At 51.4% G+C, this 15,553-nt stretch overlaps 6 protein-coding genes across 6 annotated transcripts; 3 read left to right on the top strand and 3 right to left on the bottom strand.

Annotated features, from left to right (window-relative positions):
- Positions 1 to 40: 40 nt before the first annotated feature.
- Z519_05199 (uncharacterized protein) lies at positions 41 to 1,720 on the bottom strand (the record flags this gene model as incomplete). Its single annotated transcript, XM_016762940.1, has 1 exon — positions 41 to 1,720. The coding sequence occupies one exon, from the start codon at positions 1,718 to 1,720 to the stop codon at positions 41 to 43; it is 1,680 nt and encodes a 559-aa protein (XP_016620553.1).
- A 3,746-nt stretch (positions 1,721 to 5,466) lies between these two features.
- Positions 5,467 to 6,486, top strand: Z519_05198 (uncharacterized protein; the record flags this gene model as incomplete). The annotated part of the gene is made up of 2 exons (XM_016762939.1): positions 5,467 to 6,395; positions 6,444 to 6,486. 2 exons carry the CDS (start codon positions 5,467 to 5,469, stop codon positions 6,484 to 6,486), a joined length of 972 nt encoding a protein of 323 aa, XP_016620552.1.
- A 1,141-nt stretch (positions 6,487 to 7,627) lies between these two features.
- Positions 7,628 to 8,294, bottom strand: Z519_05197 (uncharacterized protein; the record flags this gene model as incomplete). The annotated part of the gene is made up of 3 exons (XM_016762938.1): positions 7,628 to 7,711; positions 7,781 to 7,834; positions 8,073 to 8,294. The coding sequence occupies 3 exons, from the start codon at positions 8,292 to 8,294 to the stop codon at positions 7,628 to 7,630; spliced, it is 360 nt and encodes a 119-aa protein (XP_016620551.1).
- Positions 8,295 to 9,671: 1,377 nt separating this feature from the next.
- Positions 9,672 to 11,789, top strand: Z519_05196 (uncharacterized protein; the record flags this gene model as incomplete). The annotated part of the gene is made up of 5 exons (XM_016762937.1): positions 9,672 to 9,847; positions 9,903 to 10,093; positions 10,148 to 10,454; positions 10,506 to 11,043; positions 11,097 to 11,789. The coding sequence occupies 5 exons, from the start codon at positions 9,672 to 9,674 to the stop codon at positions 11,787 to 11,789; spliced, it is 1,905 nt and encodes a 634-aa protein (XP_016620550.1).
- A 563-nt stretch (positions 11,790 to 12,352) lies between these two features.
- Z519_05195 (uncharacterized protein) lies at positions 12,353 to 14,121 on the bottom strand (the record flags this gene model as incomplete). The annotated part of the gene is made up of 4 exons (XM_016762936.1): positions 12,353 to 12,623; positions 12,760 to 13,373; positions 13,454 to 13,978; positions 14,044 to 14,121. The coding sequence occupies 4 exons, from the start codon at positions 14,119 to 14,121 to the stop codon at positions 12,353 to 12,355; spliced, it is 1,488 nt and encodes a 495-aa protein (XP_016620549.1).
- A 767-nt stretch (positions 14,122 to 14,888) lies between these two features.
- Z519_05194 (uncharacterized protein) lies at positions 14,889 to 15,473 on the top strand (the record flags this gene model as incomplete). Its single annotated transcript, XM_016762935.1, has 1 exon — positions 14,889 to 15,473. One exon carries the CDS (start codon positions 14,889 to 14,891, stop codon positions 15,471 to 15,473), a length of 585 nt encoding a protein of 194 aa, XP_016620548.1.
- Positions 15,474 to 15,553: the final 80 nt, after the last annotated feature.

The following is a 15,553-nucleotide window of genomic DNA, read 5'->3' as shown; positions in this document are numbered from 1 at the left end:
GGCTTCCTTTCCTCCAAGAACATCGTTCAAGAAAGATCTATTAGTCCCCTCGACCAATCCACTCCGCGGCTCTCTCGGCCGTCGCATAGACCACCGCCTGAGGATGACATGCCATGGGGACCGGGAAGACACTGGCATCGACCACCCTCAAGCACCTGACACCTATCACACGACAATGACTGTCCACAACTTTCCCCATCGCACAACTGCCCATCGGATGATGGAATGTATATCCAAGGTCGGCAATGCGCTTATCAAGCTCCTCGTCCGTCGTATCCTTGGTGATACACGCGTATCCCTCCGGGGGAACTTCATGCGAGACGAAGGACCTCCCGGCCTCGGTTTCAAGATGGACGGACGCTGCTTTCCGAAGTGCCTGACGGAAACCAACCTTGTCGGCTTCGGTATCAAAGAAATTCACATCAATGACCGGGGGATCCTCGATGCTAGCCGATTGCAGGGTGACGGATCCCTTGGATGTGGGCGTGAGATAGCAAGCGATGGTGGTAATGTAGCTCCCGTCCATTGGAGTGTCAATGCCCGTGAACCCCTTTCCCATGCCCGCGTACAGCGTCACAATCTCCATATGCGAAGCGTCCGGCCGGAGCACCAGATCTCTGTCTTCCTGACTCTTGATCAGAGGTTCCAGCTTTGACAGTTCCTCCAAAGGCCCGAACTCCATAAAATCCATCGGCCAGCCGGAGAAATAGGAAGGGTCAGTGAACAGCGGCGATCCGATGGCCAGACCTTTTTCCGGATGCTTCAGTTTCCAGGCCATCCCCAATGCGAAGTGATCTTTGAGGCTTTTCCCCACCTCGGGGTTCGCAGCGATGATTTCGATTCCGTGTTTTGTCAATTCAGCAGGGTCGCCTACCCCGGAAAGCATGAGGACTTGGGGGGTATGATACGTCCCGGTGCAGACAATTACCTCCTTGTTCGCCACGACATGTTCACCGCCGACAAGGTCGACACCGTTGGCAACGGGCTGGTCCTGTCCTTGTCCTTCGACTTTGGCGAAAGTGACGCGCTGCACCGTACTCTCAGTGCGAATATCCACCTTTGCCAAATCCAGGATCTTGTTCGGCAGCTGTCTGGCGCTGTTGACCCAGGCCTCGACGAATTCGATCAGTCCATTCTGATCCCCCGCATTCCCGTCAGGGATATACTTGACTCCGACTTCCTCCCACATCTTCTGCACAGACTCCCTGAGGGGATACTTTCTCGCTGGCCACAGCGATCGAATTGGTGTGATTTTCAAGGGGCCGTCGTATCCATGCTGGGTCTCATCCTTTTCCATCCCCTCCACTAAAGCCATGCTTTCGACTCTCCTCAGATAGGGCACCAACGCATCATATCCCCAGCTCTCGTCGCCCACCAACTTGGCCCACAGGTCATAGTCGCTTTTCGGTCCCCTGGTCCACGCACCACCGTTGATCGCCGCACTCCCACCTAATGCTTTGCCGACTGGCACAATCGCGCTACGTCCATTGAGGTGCCGATTGGGCGAGATCGGGAGCTGATACGAGTGTGGAGATGTCCAGGCTTGATGCGCGCCTTGGCTCGTGAGGATGTAGTCGGTTGTAGAAGGGTCCACGCCCGCTTCGAGAACGAGCACCTCCTTGGTGTCTGACGGCGGAAGGAGTTTGGAGAGACGAGACGCCAGGACGAGCCCGGCAAGGCCGCCTCCGACGATGATATAGTCGTATGAAGACGAGGTCATGTTTGCGCTCTCTTGTTTGTCACGATGCTGTCGACGATGACGACGGTGATGATGGTGGTGATGATGAGGCGATGACGGTGGAACAGGGACAGGGACCTTACGGACTACCCAGGCGAAGGGCGAGGATATATAGATACGAAGTCTTCCCAGCTCACAAATGCACGAATCGAGCCCCCTTCCTTTCCTCTAACGAAGACCTACTTAAGTGGGATTTGTTCTCCTTTTGATGCACCGCACACCCTCCTCGTCCTCCCTTATCCTCCGTGCGGCGCGGCGTATACGGAGTACAGGGATCAGGACGGAGTTATATCAGCTTACCTCAGGACTTAGTCCTTGCCCAGCCGCTTAACAACCTTAGTTCAATGACGAGAAAGAGCGCATGCCACCAGTGGTAGCGCGTTCATTTTCAACCCCGGGCTTCCTGATTCTTCGGCCTGGCTCTTCTCAGTTGGGTAGCCCGGACGCCTAGTCTATCTACTGTATGTAGGGAGTAGAAAGAAATGGCTTCCTTCCTTCCATCCTTCCATCAACCGGGCTCCGCCACGTTCTATATACGTGCTCCGCACAGGACAGGGCAGACTTAGCTGTGAAGCAGTGGTGTTCTCCAACTGGGGTTTTTGACATGGCATTGCTTGGCACCTACGTGTAAATATCCCAATCGTTCCTCATATTTGTAGCTAAGCACTAGATATTAGATAGCATCTGAGCATCATCGTTCATCACTTCAGATCAGCACTAACTCCGCACGTAGCGGTTCGAGAAATGAAGCCGCTCTTGGCTCGGCTCCCTCCTGCGCCCTAAAAGATGTCCTGGAGATGCCGAAACCTTGGTACATATACTCCACTTCTTTAGTCGAGGCGGATGGACATGGTCTCAAAAGTAACTAGGCCCCGCACTGGTGCCTATGTACCGCAATCAAGAGCTAGGTCGCCCAAGGTTAAGCGTTTCATGTGTATCGACCGAGGACATGCTCATTTCACATGCAACGGTCCTCAGTACATTCAAAGGGTGACAACCATTCGTTTCCTCTCAAAAGCCGTGGCAGGGCGTGTGAAAAGTGGAACGATTTACTCCAAATTGACTATTCTTTCTGCGATCCCAGCTTTAGCGTCAAGAATCGATAGGGACCAGAGCTCATTCCCATCTTGTTTGTTGGTAGGCCACTCAAGTTTGCAACTCACCTCGAATACTCAGGCAATCCCGCTTGTGGCAGACGGATGGTAATGCCACAGCTTCAGACCTCTGATGCCTCGGACGCGTTGCAGAAACTCACTACCCGGGACTCGTGTCTGGAATCAAGTGGCGAGCTAAGCGTAGCTCTGCCTTTGGTGTCTCGCGAGGACCAGATTGCAGGACTACTCGATAGCGACTGTAAGGACCGAAGTCAGGCGTCAGAAAACAGTGGACAACTACATCCTTCGAGCCCGGTCAATCCTGAACAAAGATCTAATTGAGACCTCATCAGGTCCAACGAAGCAGCTGCTGAGGTCTCATCTCCCCCTCCTCCGCCTCCAGGTACATGGGACTCGCCCGTAACTCGCAGCCTAGAGTCATTTGTCGGAGCTCCCGTTTGATGCGCAAGCGCTTGACAGCCTGGATCGGATCGCTGAATTCATGCGAATTTATACTCGTCTGGATGATTTCATAGCTAAAACACCGAACGAGCTGATGTTCTGGTTCTTCCAGCAGCGGAAGGCCTTTCTATCACAGAAAGCAATGACCAGATGGAGCCGTGACAATTTGGACGATTACATTCTTCTGCCCGCCGAAAATGGCTTCGTCGACCGGGAGAAATGCATTTTTGCGAGCCATTTTTGGCCGACGCAAGACCGCCCTGATCCAGACGGCGAATATCCACGTCTTTTTCAGGCAGAGCTTCGGCCACAGCATTGGTCGTACCTCTGGGTAGACTGGACATGCATACCCCAGAGTCCGCGCTGCCAGGCGGAAGAGACATATTTTCCACAATCGCCTGGAACAAATGCCGGGATTTATTCAGATTTGTGCTTTTATCTGGTTTTACCCGCCCTTTGAAGCACGCCTGTGGATTTTGTTTGAAATTGCCGAACTCTTTCTTACGTCCATCGGGGAATATGAAGCAGCCTCGGACGTCTGGGAGTTTAAAGACCACATCCAACAAATGGTGGAGACGAGCGTGCGTTTGTTACAGGACAATTATGGCTACCAGTGTACGCACGACCACGAAAAGGCATTTCTCACTTCTTGGTTCGAAATACTCATCTTTCTGCGAAGACTGTCTGTTGAAATCGAGGATATCAGGCGGCTTATGGATTACCTAACCTGGTAAACGACCGAAGGCATTAAGAGTTAACGCGCCAGGCGCCGTTTTTGAGCTCTGTAAGGTTCAAGGCACCTTCATTCGCAATGGGGAGCGCTACAAATTCACTCCGTTTCCTAAGTGGGTAAGTTTCCCTATCATTAATCATGATACCTTTCCTTTTGTTAAAGGTTATTGAATAGGAAACTAGGAAATATTCGGCGAATCGCCAGCAAAAAAAAAAAAAAAACGTTCTTTAGATCCCTCTTCCCCATGATGTGAGTCCCTAGCACGCTGAATAGCACGACTCATCCGTTGTATAGCAAGTATACCTAGGTACGGCGGAAATTAGATCCACAGCTCGATGAGATCTCCTTTTCAGAGGATAGTAATGATGCCGGGCTGGAAAGAACGATGCCATTTTTCCCAAGGCGACGGCGAACTGCCAGAATGCCCAAAATGGCTGATTTCCAATGCCGGGTCCCCAAGATGGAAACAGAAAGAGCTGCACTCTGTATTCACGTATCTCTTATCAACAACCGATGAAGGAAGACCTCACTCTACCACCCTGGCCCCATCGTGAAAAGTCTGGAAGTTCTAGGTGGCTGGGTAGGACTACAACTAGGCAGCGCGGCCCGGGCGCTGCCTACGGCGCCGAGCCAGGATCCATAAAAATTGAAGATACACAGACAGAACTGACAGCGTGTATTGATGTATATATTATACCCCTCAACGCTGGAAAACAATTCAAAAGCACCGCAAACCCCCACAATCTCGCCCACCTTGATCTGGAGCTAGATCACATATGGTTAAGCGTTAGATGTGCCCAGAGCTAATCGACAGCTCACTTCTCGCACTCCACATACTTATAGCAGAGCGGGTTCACCACCTCAGGGCTCCTCATTGGGCGATTGCATGAAGTACTACTTGTACAAGCCATTGAGAAAATTTATGCGCCCATGCAATCGTCAACTACTTGTTTCGTCAGGGGATCGTACCTTCACTCAGTGTGTCGTCCGCTCGCTCATTAGAGGTGTCCACACCGGGCCATCACACGCTCTGGCCGCGCCTATTCCAAGGCGAAACTTCTCATATGCCCAGGTTACACAGGGGAAGCGATGTACTGAGTACCCGAGTACAGAATGGTCACTTCTTGTTGCACCTGAACAGTCACGTGTGGCGCAGCCTAGACATAGGAAGCAGCGAGGCTGTCAACATGTCTTCAACGGACTCTCCGTGGGTTCAGCACCAGCTTCCCCAGAATTATTGCCGCAGAAGTGGCAATAGACCTGCACCCGCTGGCCTCCAGCCTTACAAACTCTATTCAGAAGGTGGTTGCTATCTTCACTTTCCATAAATGGCTCTGATCACTACGTGATGATGGACCACTGACATAGGCCAGTGCGGATTCTGGATCCACCCAAATCCCTTCCGCGTCGTTGATCCGAGTCATTTTGCACTTGGAATCATGTTCTCACGAAGAAGGAAATCCAGACATTATCGTCGTTGCGAAGTTTGTCCTAACTGGGTCGCTGGCACCGAGATATTCCAACAGCTCGTTCAACAGAATACTGATCAGGCCACACAACTTGGAAATCTACAGGCTCGCAACGCTACGCTGGAAAAAGAACTCAGCAATGCGAATAATCAAGTTGACGCTCTCATCCTACGTCTTGCCAACACTGAAAAAGCGGCCACAAAGAGCCAACATGAACATGAGCGGCTTGCACATGGTGAACAATGCAAAGAGGCGGAAAAGGCGATAGCTGATCTACAGACCGAAAATGAGAAATTCAGGCTAAAATTGAATGCCGAAATGGGAAAGACACTTGAAGTTGACACCAAACTGGAGACAAGGATCACTGACCTTATAAACAAGAATAAATGGCTGGAGCGTCGATGTGAGCACCTTGAGACTGTGATTGCTTGGTTGAAGCAGGTCCTTGAAGGAGACAAGGCTCTATTGATGAGTCAATGTGAGGCCCTTGAAGCTATAATCGGTCAGCCAAAAGATCAAAATGAGGTCCATAAAGAAGACAGTGCTCGGTCGAGAGGTCAAAACAGAGCCCTTGAAGGCGTCAAGGCCGAGCTGAAGGCTAGAATCAGTGAACTTGAAAAGGTACTGAACGAATCTGGTGAGGAGCCCTTAATGGCGCAACAGGAACGCAACAGGCTTCAAGAGACTGCTCGTAACGGCGGGACAACCGAGCCTGCAATTCCTTTTCGGAATATAACACCTCCCACAACACCGCCAAAAACAACTAAGCCCACCATGCCGGGAGATTTTCCGTTGGATGACAACCCACAACCGGATGAGCAGGTCATACCTCAGGAGTCCGCCAAGAAAGATGTCAGAAGATCATCGCCGACTCCACAAATGGAGACTGCGAGCCAAAGGTAAATGTTACCCCTGCACAAGGACCTTTACTAACATCTTATATACAGTTACACACCGAGCCGTCGAAACTATTTCTCGCGATTCTCGTAGGATCTGACAACACGGGGCAAGAGAGGGAGACGAAGACTTCAGCGGCGTATAAACAGCGTGTGTGCAGTCGAGGTATACGCAGAGCCCCATGTTTCAAGCATCGAGTATGACTATTTAATAGCTACCTTCAAGTAAGGTCGCTTCTTACGAGATCCACGTCCAAGTCTTTCTTTGCACTATTTTCCCGAGGAGGGATGCAGGCGTTTCTGTTCATGCATTACTATGTAGTTTCCAATAAACACAAAGTCCACCAGATATGCTGCCTGGATCGCATATATATATATATATATATATTTACATCTGTATGGGCAAGCGGCCCCCGATTCTTGCATTGAGAGTTGTCGCAATCTCGATGTAAACTCTCGAGACTGTATTCTGTAGGTACTCCGTACCAAGTACATCTAGGTCACCCAGTCCAGCAAGGGTGTCCCGAAGCAGGGACAAATGTCCACCCATGGCCGTTCGAACACAAGGCTCCCTAGCGAGTAGGCACAGCACATTCCTAAACAGGATGAGAATCGCGGATAATACCGAGCCTCGGCGAGCATCACGAAGCCCTTTTGGGCTTGTATGCTCGCCACCCCCTCAGACCTCCATGTCCTGTGTCAGGCTGTGCCATTTACCTTTGAATGCGACGCAGCTTGTCCCTGCGGGGGAGGAGGGGGGAACCCGAATGCGTTATTGGTCGCTAATACCCGCGGCTACACAGGTAAACATCGTGTACTTCTCTTGGACAAGCCGCCTGTCGTAGTCGTTTTCGTTCATGCACGAATCCGATTCGGCATTCGTTCTCCTCCGTCTCTGTCTTTTGCGGGGAGGTTGGATTGAGCCCCCGTGTTTCGGTTCCCGGGTCGCTGCCTGGGGAAGGGAACAGGTGCAGGGACAGTGCCGGGTAAGGCCCGATCGTTAAACTGGCTCGTATTAATAACGAGAAAACGAGCGAATGAATGAATGGGCGGTGGAGGGCGGTCGGGATGGAAGCGGGAAAACGAACGAAAAGAGTCGTATTATTGCATTGCCTTGCCGCCCAGAGTGTTATCAACATTTGAACCTGACCAGGAACTCCACAACATCTGTTCTTGCAGTGCCGATGCTATGATGTCCCGCACAGCAGGGGCTTCATGATTAACATCCCTACCGCCTAGATCTGATCGATGCTCTTTTTAATGACTGGTTTCAGCCACATTGACAACATCCCTGTTTGTTCGTGTTGAAATTCAGGCATCTAGCATTTGAGAATTAGCGTGGCTGGAAATAGCCGGCGAAGACTGGTTGAAATTGGTCAGTCGCTTACCCGCCTTCGGTAGCATTCCAAAGCAAGCATCCGTCTCTTGACTTGTAGTTTAGACTATGGAGACATTGTCAGCGCGTTGTCAATTGAAGCACATGCCTCTCGCACAAGGATCTTGCAGTGCCTCCAGGGAAAATCAAGAAGGAACTGTCGGGGTTCCATACCATCCGCTCGTGTTGTCACCGTAATTCAAGCACCCCTCGGCATGATCTCCAACCACCATACACCCTGAGGTTCCCTCACCAAATGTGCAACAGCCTTCCGTCACCTCTTTCTTTTGGCACGAGTCATTTACCCCGGAAGCAGCTTGCTGCTCTTCTGGCTGCGGTTGCGGCTGCGACGCCGCCGGCTGAGGTTCACCCTGCGACCGCGCAGGTTCTTCTCCTTGTAGTCGGTCGTTGCTATGAGCAGAGGAGGAACGAGAAGACTCTTCGTAGGGAGGCGGAGGATCCATGCGCGGGAACGTGCTCGGTGCGCCTCTGTTAGTTGGGGACGCGGGAGACCTAAGTTTCCCCATGGTTGAAGAATGTCGTCGTCGGTAGGACGACACAGAAGAACTTGTGTAGCTCGTTTGTGCGGGGTTAAGAGTAGTCAAGGTCGCAAGCGCAAAGGCCGCGAGCTATTCGACTGTAGGAGAGTCGTAGGACCTGAAAACTGTATAGTTAGTACAGTTCGAGGGCGCGTTCTTGACAGGAATCACGAAACATATATCCTTCGCCATGATCGCGAGCTGAGGCTTCGACGCCTCAACATCAACTGATAGGTATGGCATGATTGGTTGAGGCTACGAATACGATTGGCCGCTTTGGTGTCAGCCTGAGGCTAGGGTCAGTGTGAGCTGAGGCTTGACGAGTTGTGGCTGGAATCCTTTATACTCGATCAGGACCATTTGCCGAGTTGCTCAGAAATTGTGGCAGCCTAATGAGGCGCAGAGGTCAAGCAGGGGTGGTAATTAGAAGAAGAGAAACTCGGTTGCCTGGCTTGTGGAATGTATTTGCGTCCGGAGAAGATGAAGTCACAGCGGTGGCTAAAGACGACAGAAGTACTCCATACCGAGTACCTCGTAAATTAACGGCCAAGTCACGTGGGATCGAGCACAGGGCGGCGTCATGCTCATTCCAAAAGAGGGTTAGCTGACCGTGAATTTCTTAGTCGGTATTACGTAACTTAACCGTTGCCCAGGAAATGTCTTACGGCCGATCGTTCAGCTGCATCGCGCCGTGGTCATTAAATCCGTAAAATCCGTCTCATCGTGTCCAGGCCGCGGTCCCCGCCTTCCTTGTCTTCTTACGACCTACCTCGTACTCCACAGGTAGGCGGTTACCCAGCGAGCCATTTACCATCTTCCCAAGTTCATATTAACATTTGAAACCCTCGGATCTCATGATTCGGTTTGCAGCTCTTCCTGGTATATGGTAAGCCCTTTCGCCCTCTCATCAGGTCGACATCTACCTGGTATACGAAACAGAGTAGCTGCATCTGGCCTTCGTTCAATACTTCCTTGGTCCATATCGAGCTGCTCTGTCAGATGTGGCCTTCTGTCGGCCGTCCACGCACGGCCTGCGGAACATGTCAGACCTTGAAAGTGAGGCACTATGATTGACCTCCCGAATGTGTTCATCATGCCTATATTAACTAACACCGCTCAAAGATACGGTGCACCGGAGAGCGTCCGACATGTAAAAGATGTTCGAGATTGAAACAACCCTGTTCTTACAGCAGCACGGTCATCTCTGCAAGGAAACATCATGTTTTCGTCTCCGCAAACATCAATAAGTCCCCGGCCGCATCTTCCAAGCGGCAGCACCGCGATAGAACCAACGCCGAAAATATGGGAATATCAGACAGAATGCAACACATTTCTGCATCATCAAATCTACCCAACCCTTCCAATATGGACCACTATGACCTGGGAATACCGAAGTCTTTGGTATCGACCCTGGTGGAAGTGTTCTTCGACAACGCATACAACGCTACCCTCGTACTGCACAAAATGCTGTTCTTAGAGTCACTCGAGCGCGGAAGAGCGAATCCCCATGTCGTGCTAAGTATCTGTGCGTGGGCAGCAAAGTAAAGCGAAATTCAGTCGACTTTATCGACAGCTGGCTAATAGAACATCTTCTAGTTTCTACAGAGACCAAAATGGTCAGGCAACTTTGAAGGACCACGGCTTCATGGTTGAATGGGCCAGGAAAGCCGGAAGACTTGTGTTTCAACAACCCGAGGATCTCCACGAGGATAAGATCGTGACGTTGATGACTCTGGGCCTGTTCTGGTATAGTCAAGGTTCCTGGAGAGTCAGCCAATTTTACAAAGGTATAATTTAATACCACCTCTGTCCAGTTGTGGAGTGGCCACTCACTTTTGTAGGAGTGGGCTGTCAGTTGCTCTATGTCATCGGTCTCGAACCAGCCAAGTTGTACGCTGACAACGCGTTCGAAGCTGAAATGCGCCGCCGGCGACTGTGGGCCTGCTATCTGATGCAATGTCAGTCTGCCGACAACCTGTCCTTCTTCGAGCCACTCGTCGATCTGTCAAGCTTGAGTTTGCCGTGGCCGGAAGAAGATTTCGATATTGGCGTTTCCAGACAACCATCAGAATGCCTGGATTCTAGCCGAAGTACGGCGGCTGGTGGTCATAGTCTATATGCTGAGGTGATTAGAGGCCTGACACTCTGGTAATATTTGCTCCCGATGCCCTTTTGGACGGTAACATTAATTCTTGGTAGGTACTCGGTACATTCGCTCATAAAGTGTCGCGAAACGGATATCAGTGAGAGAATAACCAGCTTGCATGCGTTCGACGAAAAATTATCAAGTTGGTGGCAAGAAGTGTCGCCAGACTTCAAATTGACGCCATCAAAAGTTACAGAGATGGCGACCGACGCCCGTTCCTTCCCAAAAATCCTGCTTCTCAACGCCGTATATCACCAATCTCTAGGCGCGCTGCACGCGTCCATTATTCCTCTCTTCTCTTGGAGCCCTGGCGACAGCAGTTGGCTTACCTCTCGACATTGCTCAGCGCAATTGGCATTTGAACACGCCTGCTCATTTTCAGAATTGGTCAAAACAGTCGTTTCGACGTACGCTCGACCTGGTGCGATACCAACCTTTGTTGCATACGCAGCGTATTCCGGGTGTGCTATTCAAATGCCATTCATGTGGTGCTCTAATCCGACAGTGCAAGGCCGTATACGTGCCAATGTCAAGGCGAATATTCAACTTATACAAAGTGTGGCTGTGTACTGGAAGTTCGCCGCGCTGCTTGTATTGACAATCTTACCTCATAAACGCTGGAGCCTATGCTAATGTCTTGCTAGCAAATACATGTTGGTTGTTTGTACGAGATCCACCGAATGCTTCCAAACACTCTCGAAGACGAGCCTAGGTATATTGACATCAGAAAGCTAGTCGACTTCAAGGTCAATGCTTCACATGCTCGTGCTTCTATTCTCGGTTTCATCGACATTTTGCGGCCCAAAGGCGACGGAGTTGTGGATTCAGGAGACGAGACCAAAGATCTCGGAATTGAACAAGCTACTGTCGGGCATGACTTGGCAACAAGGTCATCTATACATGATGATCCCATGTACGACCTGCAGAGCGCTCTAATTCGGCAACAACCCGGTGAAGACAGCCCCGTCGCCCTACCATCAGACTTCCCCCAAACCTGTGAGCACCTACGAGGCTCTGACTCAAACGTCAATCATGTTTCAAGTCATCCGGAGATCAACGTGAATCAGACGCAGCACCAACAGCAGGGAGAGGCATGGCCTCAACACAATCAGGCTGATATTGGATTTGGGCCTCCTTTCCCACCCCAGGGCCAAGGTGTCACAGAGAGGCTGACTTTGGACCCATACTATCCTTTCTTTGACCAAACGATGCTCGATCTCTTCCCAAACGGAGAGATGCCGGATCTTTCCCAGCTGGATACGGAGCTAAGCAATTTGGAATACTTTGATGTTGAACACTGGAACGCCGGTTCAACGGATCCTGGCGAAGAAGGCTGACAAATCTTGCGGCGAGTCACAAGCCTCGTACACGGGTTGATAGATCATGCGCAGACACTATGGCGTATTCCCTCGACACCATTTCGGACGCTGCATGGGCTCTGTCTCCGCAGCAATCCGGCCCCGCTTCCCAAGTTCTGGGAAACGCTGGGGTACGGAATAAGCTAACCCTTTCGTGCAGCGGATTCCCGCATGTTCGAGGCGTCCATGGGTCCTGCAAGGCCAAGCAGCGCCCCTTTCATGGTAATAGTCCTTGCTCACATGACTTGGACGTGGTCTCGACACGCCTCATGGGCGGTTCTATGAGGCGCAATCGCCTACTGGTAGACTCGAATCGCCGCTCACTACTTGAAGTGAAATCTGACCACGATGGTGAATTTTAGCCAGCCATATATCATTTGACCTCTCTCAGATCAACGTGTAATCTATCTTCACATTGTCTACGTTGGAAATCTCCTTGTGCAATTACTTTTCTGCAGTAGATGCAATATAATAGCAGTAGCAATAGTTGCATGGTTAGGCACAAATCGCAGCGGCTGTTGTATTCGGGTCTCAATTTAGATTCACACCTTCACATTCCCACACTTCTTGACCATACAGCGTTTACTAATCGGACTGATCAGGAAGTAATTCTCCATCCTCATCGACGCCGGTGTAGTCGCCTCGGAGAGCTCGAGATGGCGACATTCACGGAAGAACTCTGCCAATCCGTGTCGCAGTTCCATCTGGGCCAAGTGAATGCCCAGACAGATCCGGGTTCCCCCTCCAAAAGGCCCGAACGCGTACTTCTGTGCGCCTTCCAGGGGCTTCAGGTAGAATCGATCGGGGTCGTATCTGTGAAAATTCCACAGGTCAGCCAACTGCAGGGTTGGGGGATTCTTTTTTCCTTCGTTTTCCCAGTGCCGCAACGGCCCTAAAGTAGGTGAACGTAGTTGGGGGGAAAAGAAAGGGGGGAAGGGGTGACTCAAACGTTTCTGGGTCATTGAAGACTGCGGGATCGCGGTGCATCGTATAGCTTTGAGTCGTCAACGTCACCCCAGGCGGAATGTATAGCCCGTTGACTTCGATGCCTTTGGCTGGTGTGGTACGAGGAAGAGCCCCCGGTGCTGATCCGTAAAGCCGCAAGGTCTCGGTGATGACGGCGTTCAAATACGGCAGTTTCTCCAACGCCGTGTCGTTGTAGTCGTCCGGCAGCTGGCTCACCTCTTGTTCCAGCTTCTGCCGCACATCTGGATGTTGGAGGATGGCCCACACTGCATAAGTGAGCGTCACTGCCGTCGTGCCGGACCCGGCCACGATCAGGGCAGAGGCCTGTGAGCCCAGGCTGAAATCGGTCATGGTGGCTCCTTCGGCGCGGCTTGCGTCGATCAGACCCTTGATGATGTTATGTCTGGACAAGGAGACTTTTCCCCTGGCCCGACTTGCGGCTGACAATCCGTAGGTGACCACGTTCTGGAGGGCGGTGTCGCATTTCCTTGTAAAAGCAGGTGCTGCAATGCGCATCATCTTGTACAGCCACGGTACCTCGCCTACCAGCCCGAAGATCATCGACGCTAATTCCAGGTCGTCGATGTAGCTGCTTTTCTTTACTTTATCAGCTTGTCCGTTCGGGGTTCCAGCTTCAAGAGAGGCTCCAATGGGTGGGACAATCGTGGCCAACTTACTTGTCCGGCTTCTAGAAGACGTGAGTCATCCCCGAAAGCCACGTTTGCAATGACATCGGTAGCCATCAAAGTCCACCATTTCATCACGTCGCAGTCTCCTCGGTCCGCTTCCTCTTTCATCTTAGAAACGGCCAGTCGCGCACGGTCTGACACCAAGTCTTGGAAGTTGGCCAAAAGTGATGACCTGCTAAAGGGGCGGGCCAGCAGTCTTCGACGAGCCGCATGCTGCTGGACATCCGTCATGGCGAAAACATTGTCTTCAATTCCTGGCGTAGAGGACTTGTACCAGTCAGATTTGACGAATCCGCTCCCAATGCGATGGACTTCGCGGAAGGCGTCCAGGTCGGACACAACCACCTCGCCTGGCTCAACTCTGACCACGGGGCCGTACTTTTGGTGAAGTTCATGGACATAGAAGATGCGTTGGCCGGTCAATATCTTGTACTTGGTCACGATACCTGTGAACCTTGTGTGCCATGGTCCCGGTACTGCTGAGAGCGGGCCGGAGAACGCTTTTGTGATGACCTACATACATGATTGTGAGCAGGGGCGACATAAAATTGTTCGATTAAAAGATGACATTATCTCACCCATATAGCGAATGATATTACTACGAGTAATGCCAAAGGTACAAGGTATCGAAATGTCCCTGAGGTAGCCCAAATCATGATTGCAGTCGTGTTTGAGGCGTGTCTGAGGGGACACAGGGTCAAAGTATCACGGTCGAGATAGCGACTCGGAGGCGGCAGCGAGGATGCTAAGTCAACAATATCGGAATGATTGATTGATGTTGGAAGCCCGGTTATTGCTCTAGTGCTATATCCTCAGATGTGGGGGATAACGTACCCCATGGCACCTCCAGAGGCTCCGGATTACAAAGCTCGGTTCCGATTGAGAAGCCCACGGGGTGTACCAATTCGTATCGGCCATTACTAAGGTGCAGGAGGGAAAAAAGAAGAAGACTGATGGGTTCGAAACAGGGACTGCCATCCCGTGGTCTCATCGAAGTTGCTCTGCACCAATAGGGAATCTCTTTCCCAATTAGGTTAGATTAGTCCGTGCTGTCCACACTGCAAACTGCCCAGCCGCGCGCCAGTGATCATGCTCCGGTCGTTGGAGAAGGGTTCACAAAAAAAGTGAAATCATACAAGGGGCCCATTTGCCGCGATTCGAGTTTTCCAGATTAGCCGAATTTTCCGACTCGATGTTAGATATGATGTTGGGGGTGGCAATCTTCTTTGACCTCGGGGCATGAAGTCTAGGGACAACGGCTAGTGAAAAGAGGTGTCTGGCTGCTCTTAGTGAAGTCGTTCACGTCCCGAGGTAGCTGAATATTTTTCTAAATTGAAAAAAAAAAGGGCTGCCGAATCCAAACACAAGAGTATCATTCTCTTCCCAACTTCAGAACGTTTACAAGTTCCAACGCATTGTCAAGATGTTGGCCAACGGCACCAACCATCAGCCCTCCCCATTATCCCCGTCGACCATTCATATCACTACACATAATACTTTAGGCCAGGCGACACTTCACAGCTCAGAGAAACCCCAATGGACAGCCTTCAAGGAGCTGAAATATGCTTCCGCGTTACTGTACACGACAACAGCGATGCCGCCCAACCTGAACGACGACGCAGACATCAAGAGTCACCAAGAGGTAATTTCAGGAGGAAAAGTCGCCCCTGCCGTCTTGCCCAGAGGCACCGTCTGTCGTTTCGTGGATTTTGAGCCCAACAGCAAGGGATTCATGCACCGGACCCAGAGCCTCGACTATGGCATCGTCATGGAAGGCGAAGTGGTGTTGGAACTCGACGACGGCAGTGAAACGCACATGACGCGTGGAGACGTCGCCATCCAACGAGGCACCATGCACGCGTGGAGCAACCCCAGTCCGACCGAGTGGGCGAGGATCCTGTTCGTCCTGCAAGACTGTCAGCCACTTTTGGTGAACGGGAAGAGATTCAAGGAGGACCTGGGCGCGGCAAATGGACATGTGCCTGAGAGTGCCAACGATAGAGAGTGAAACTGGGTTAACGCACGGCAGCGCAAAAGACAAAATACGGAACGCCCAGGAGAGCTCATTAAGACGTTGACATTGGCCTT

This window comes from Cladophialophora bantiana (assembly GCF_000835475.1).
Source record: "Cladophialophora bantiana CBS 173.52 unplaced genomic scaffold supercont1.7, whole genome shotgun sequence".
In the NCBI taxonomy this organism is placed as follows: Eukaryota; Fungi; Ascomycota; class Eurotiomycetes; order Chaetothyriales; family Herpotrichiellaceae; genus Cladophialophora; species Cladophialophora bantiana.
This window is presented reverse-complemented; position numbering and strand designations above follow the sequence as displayed.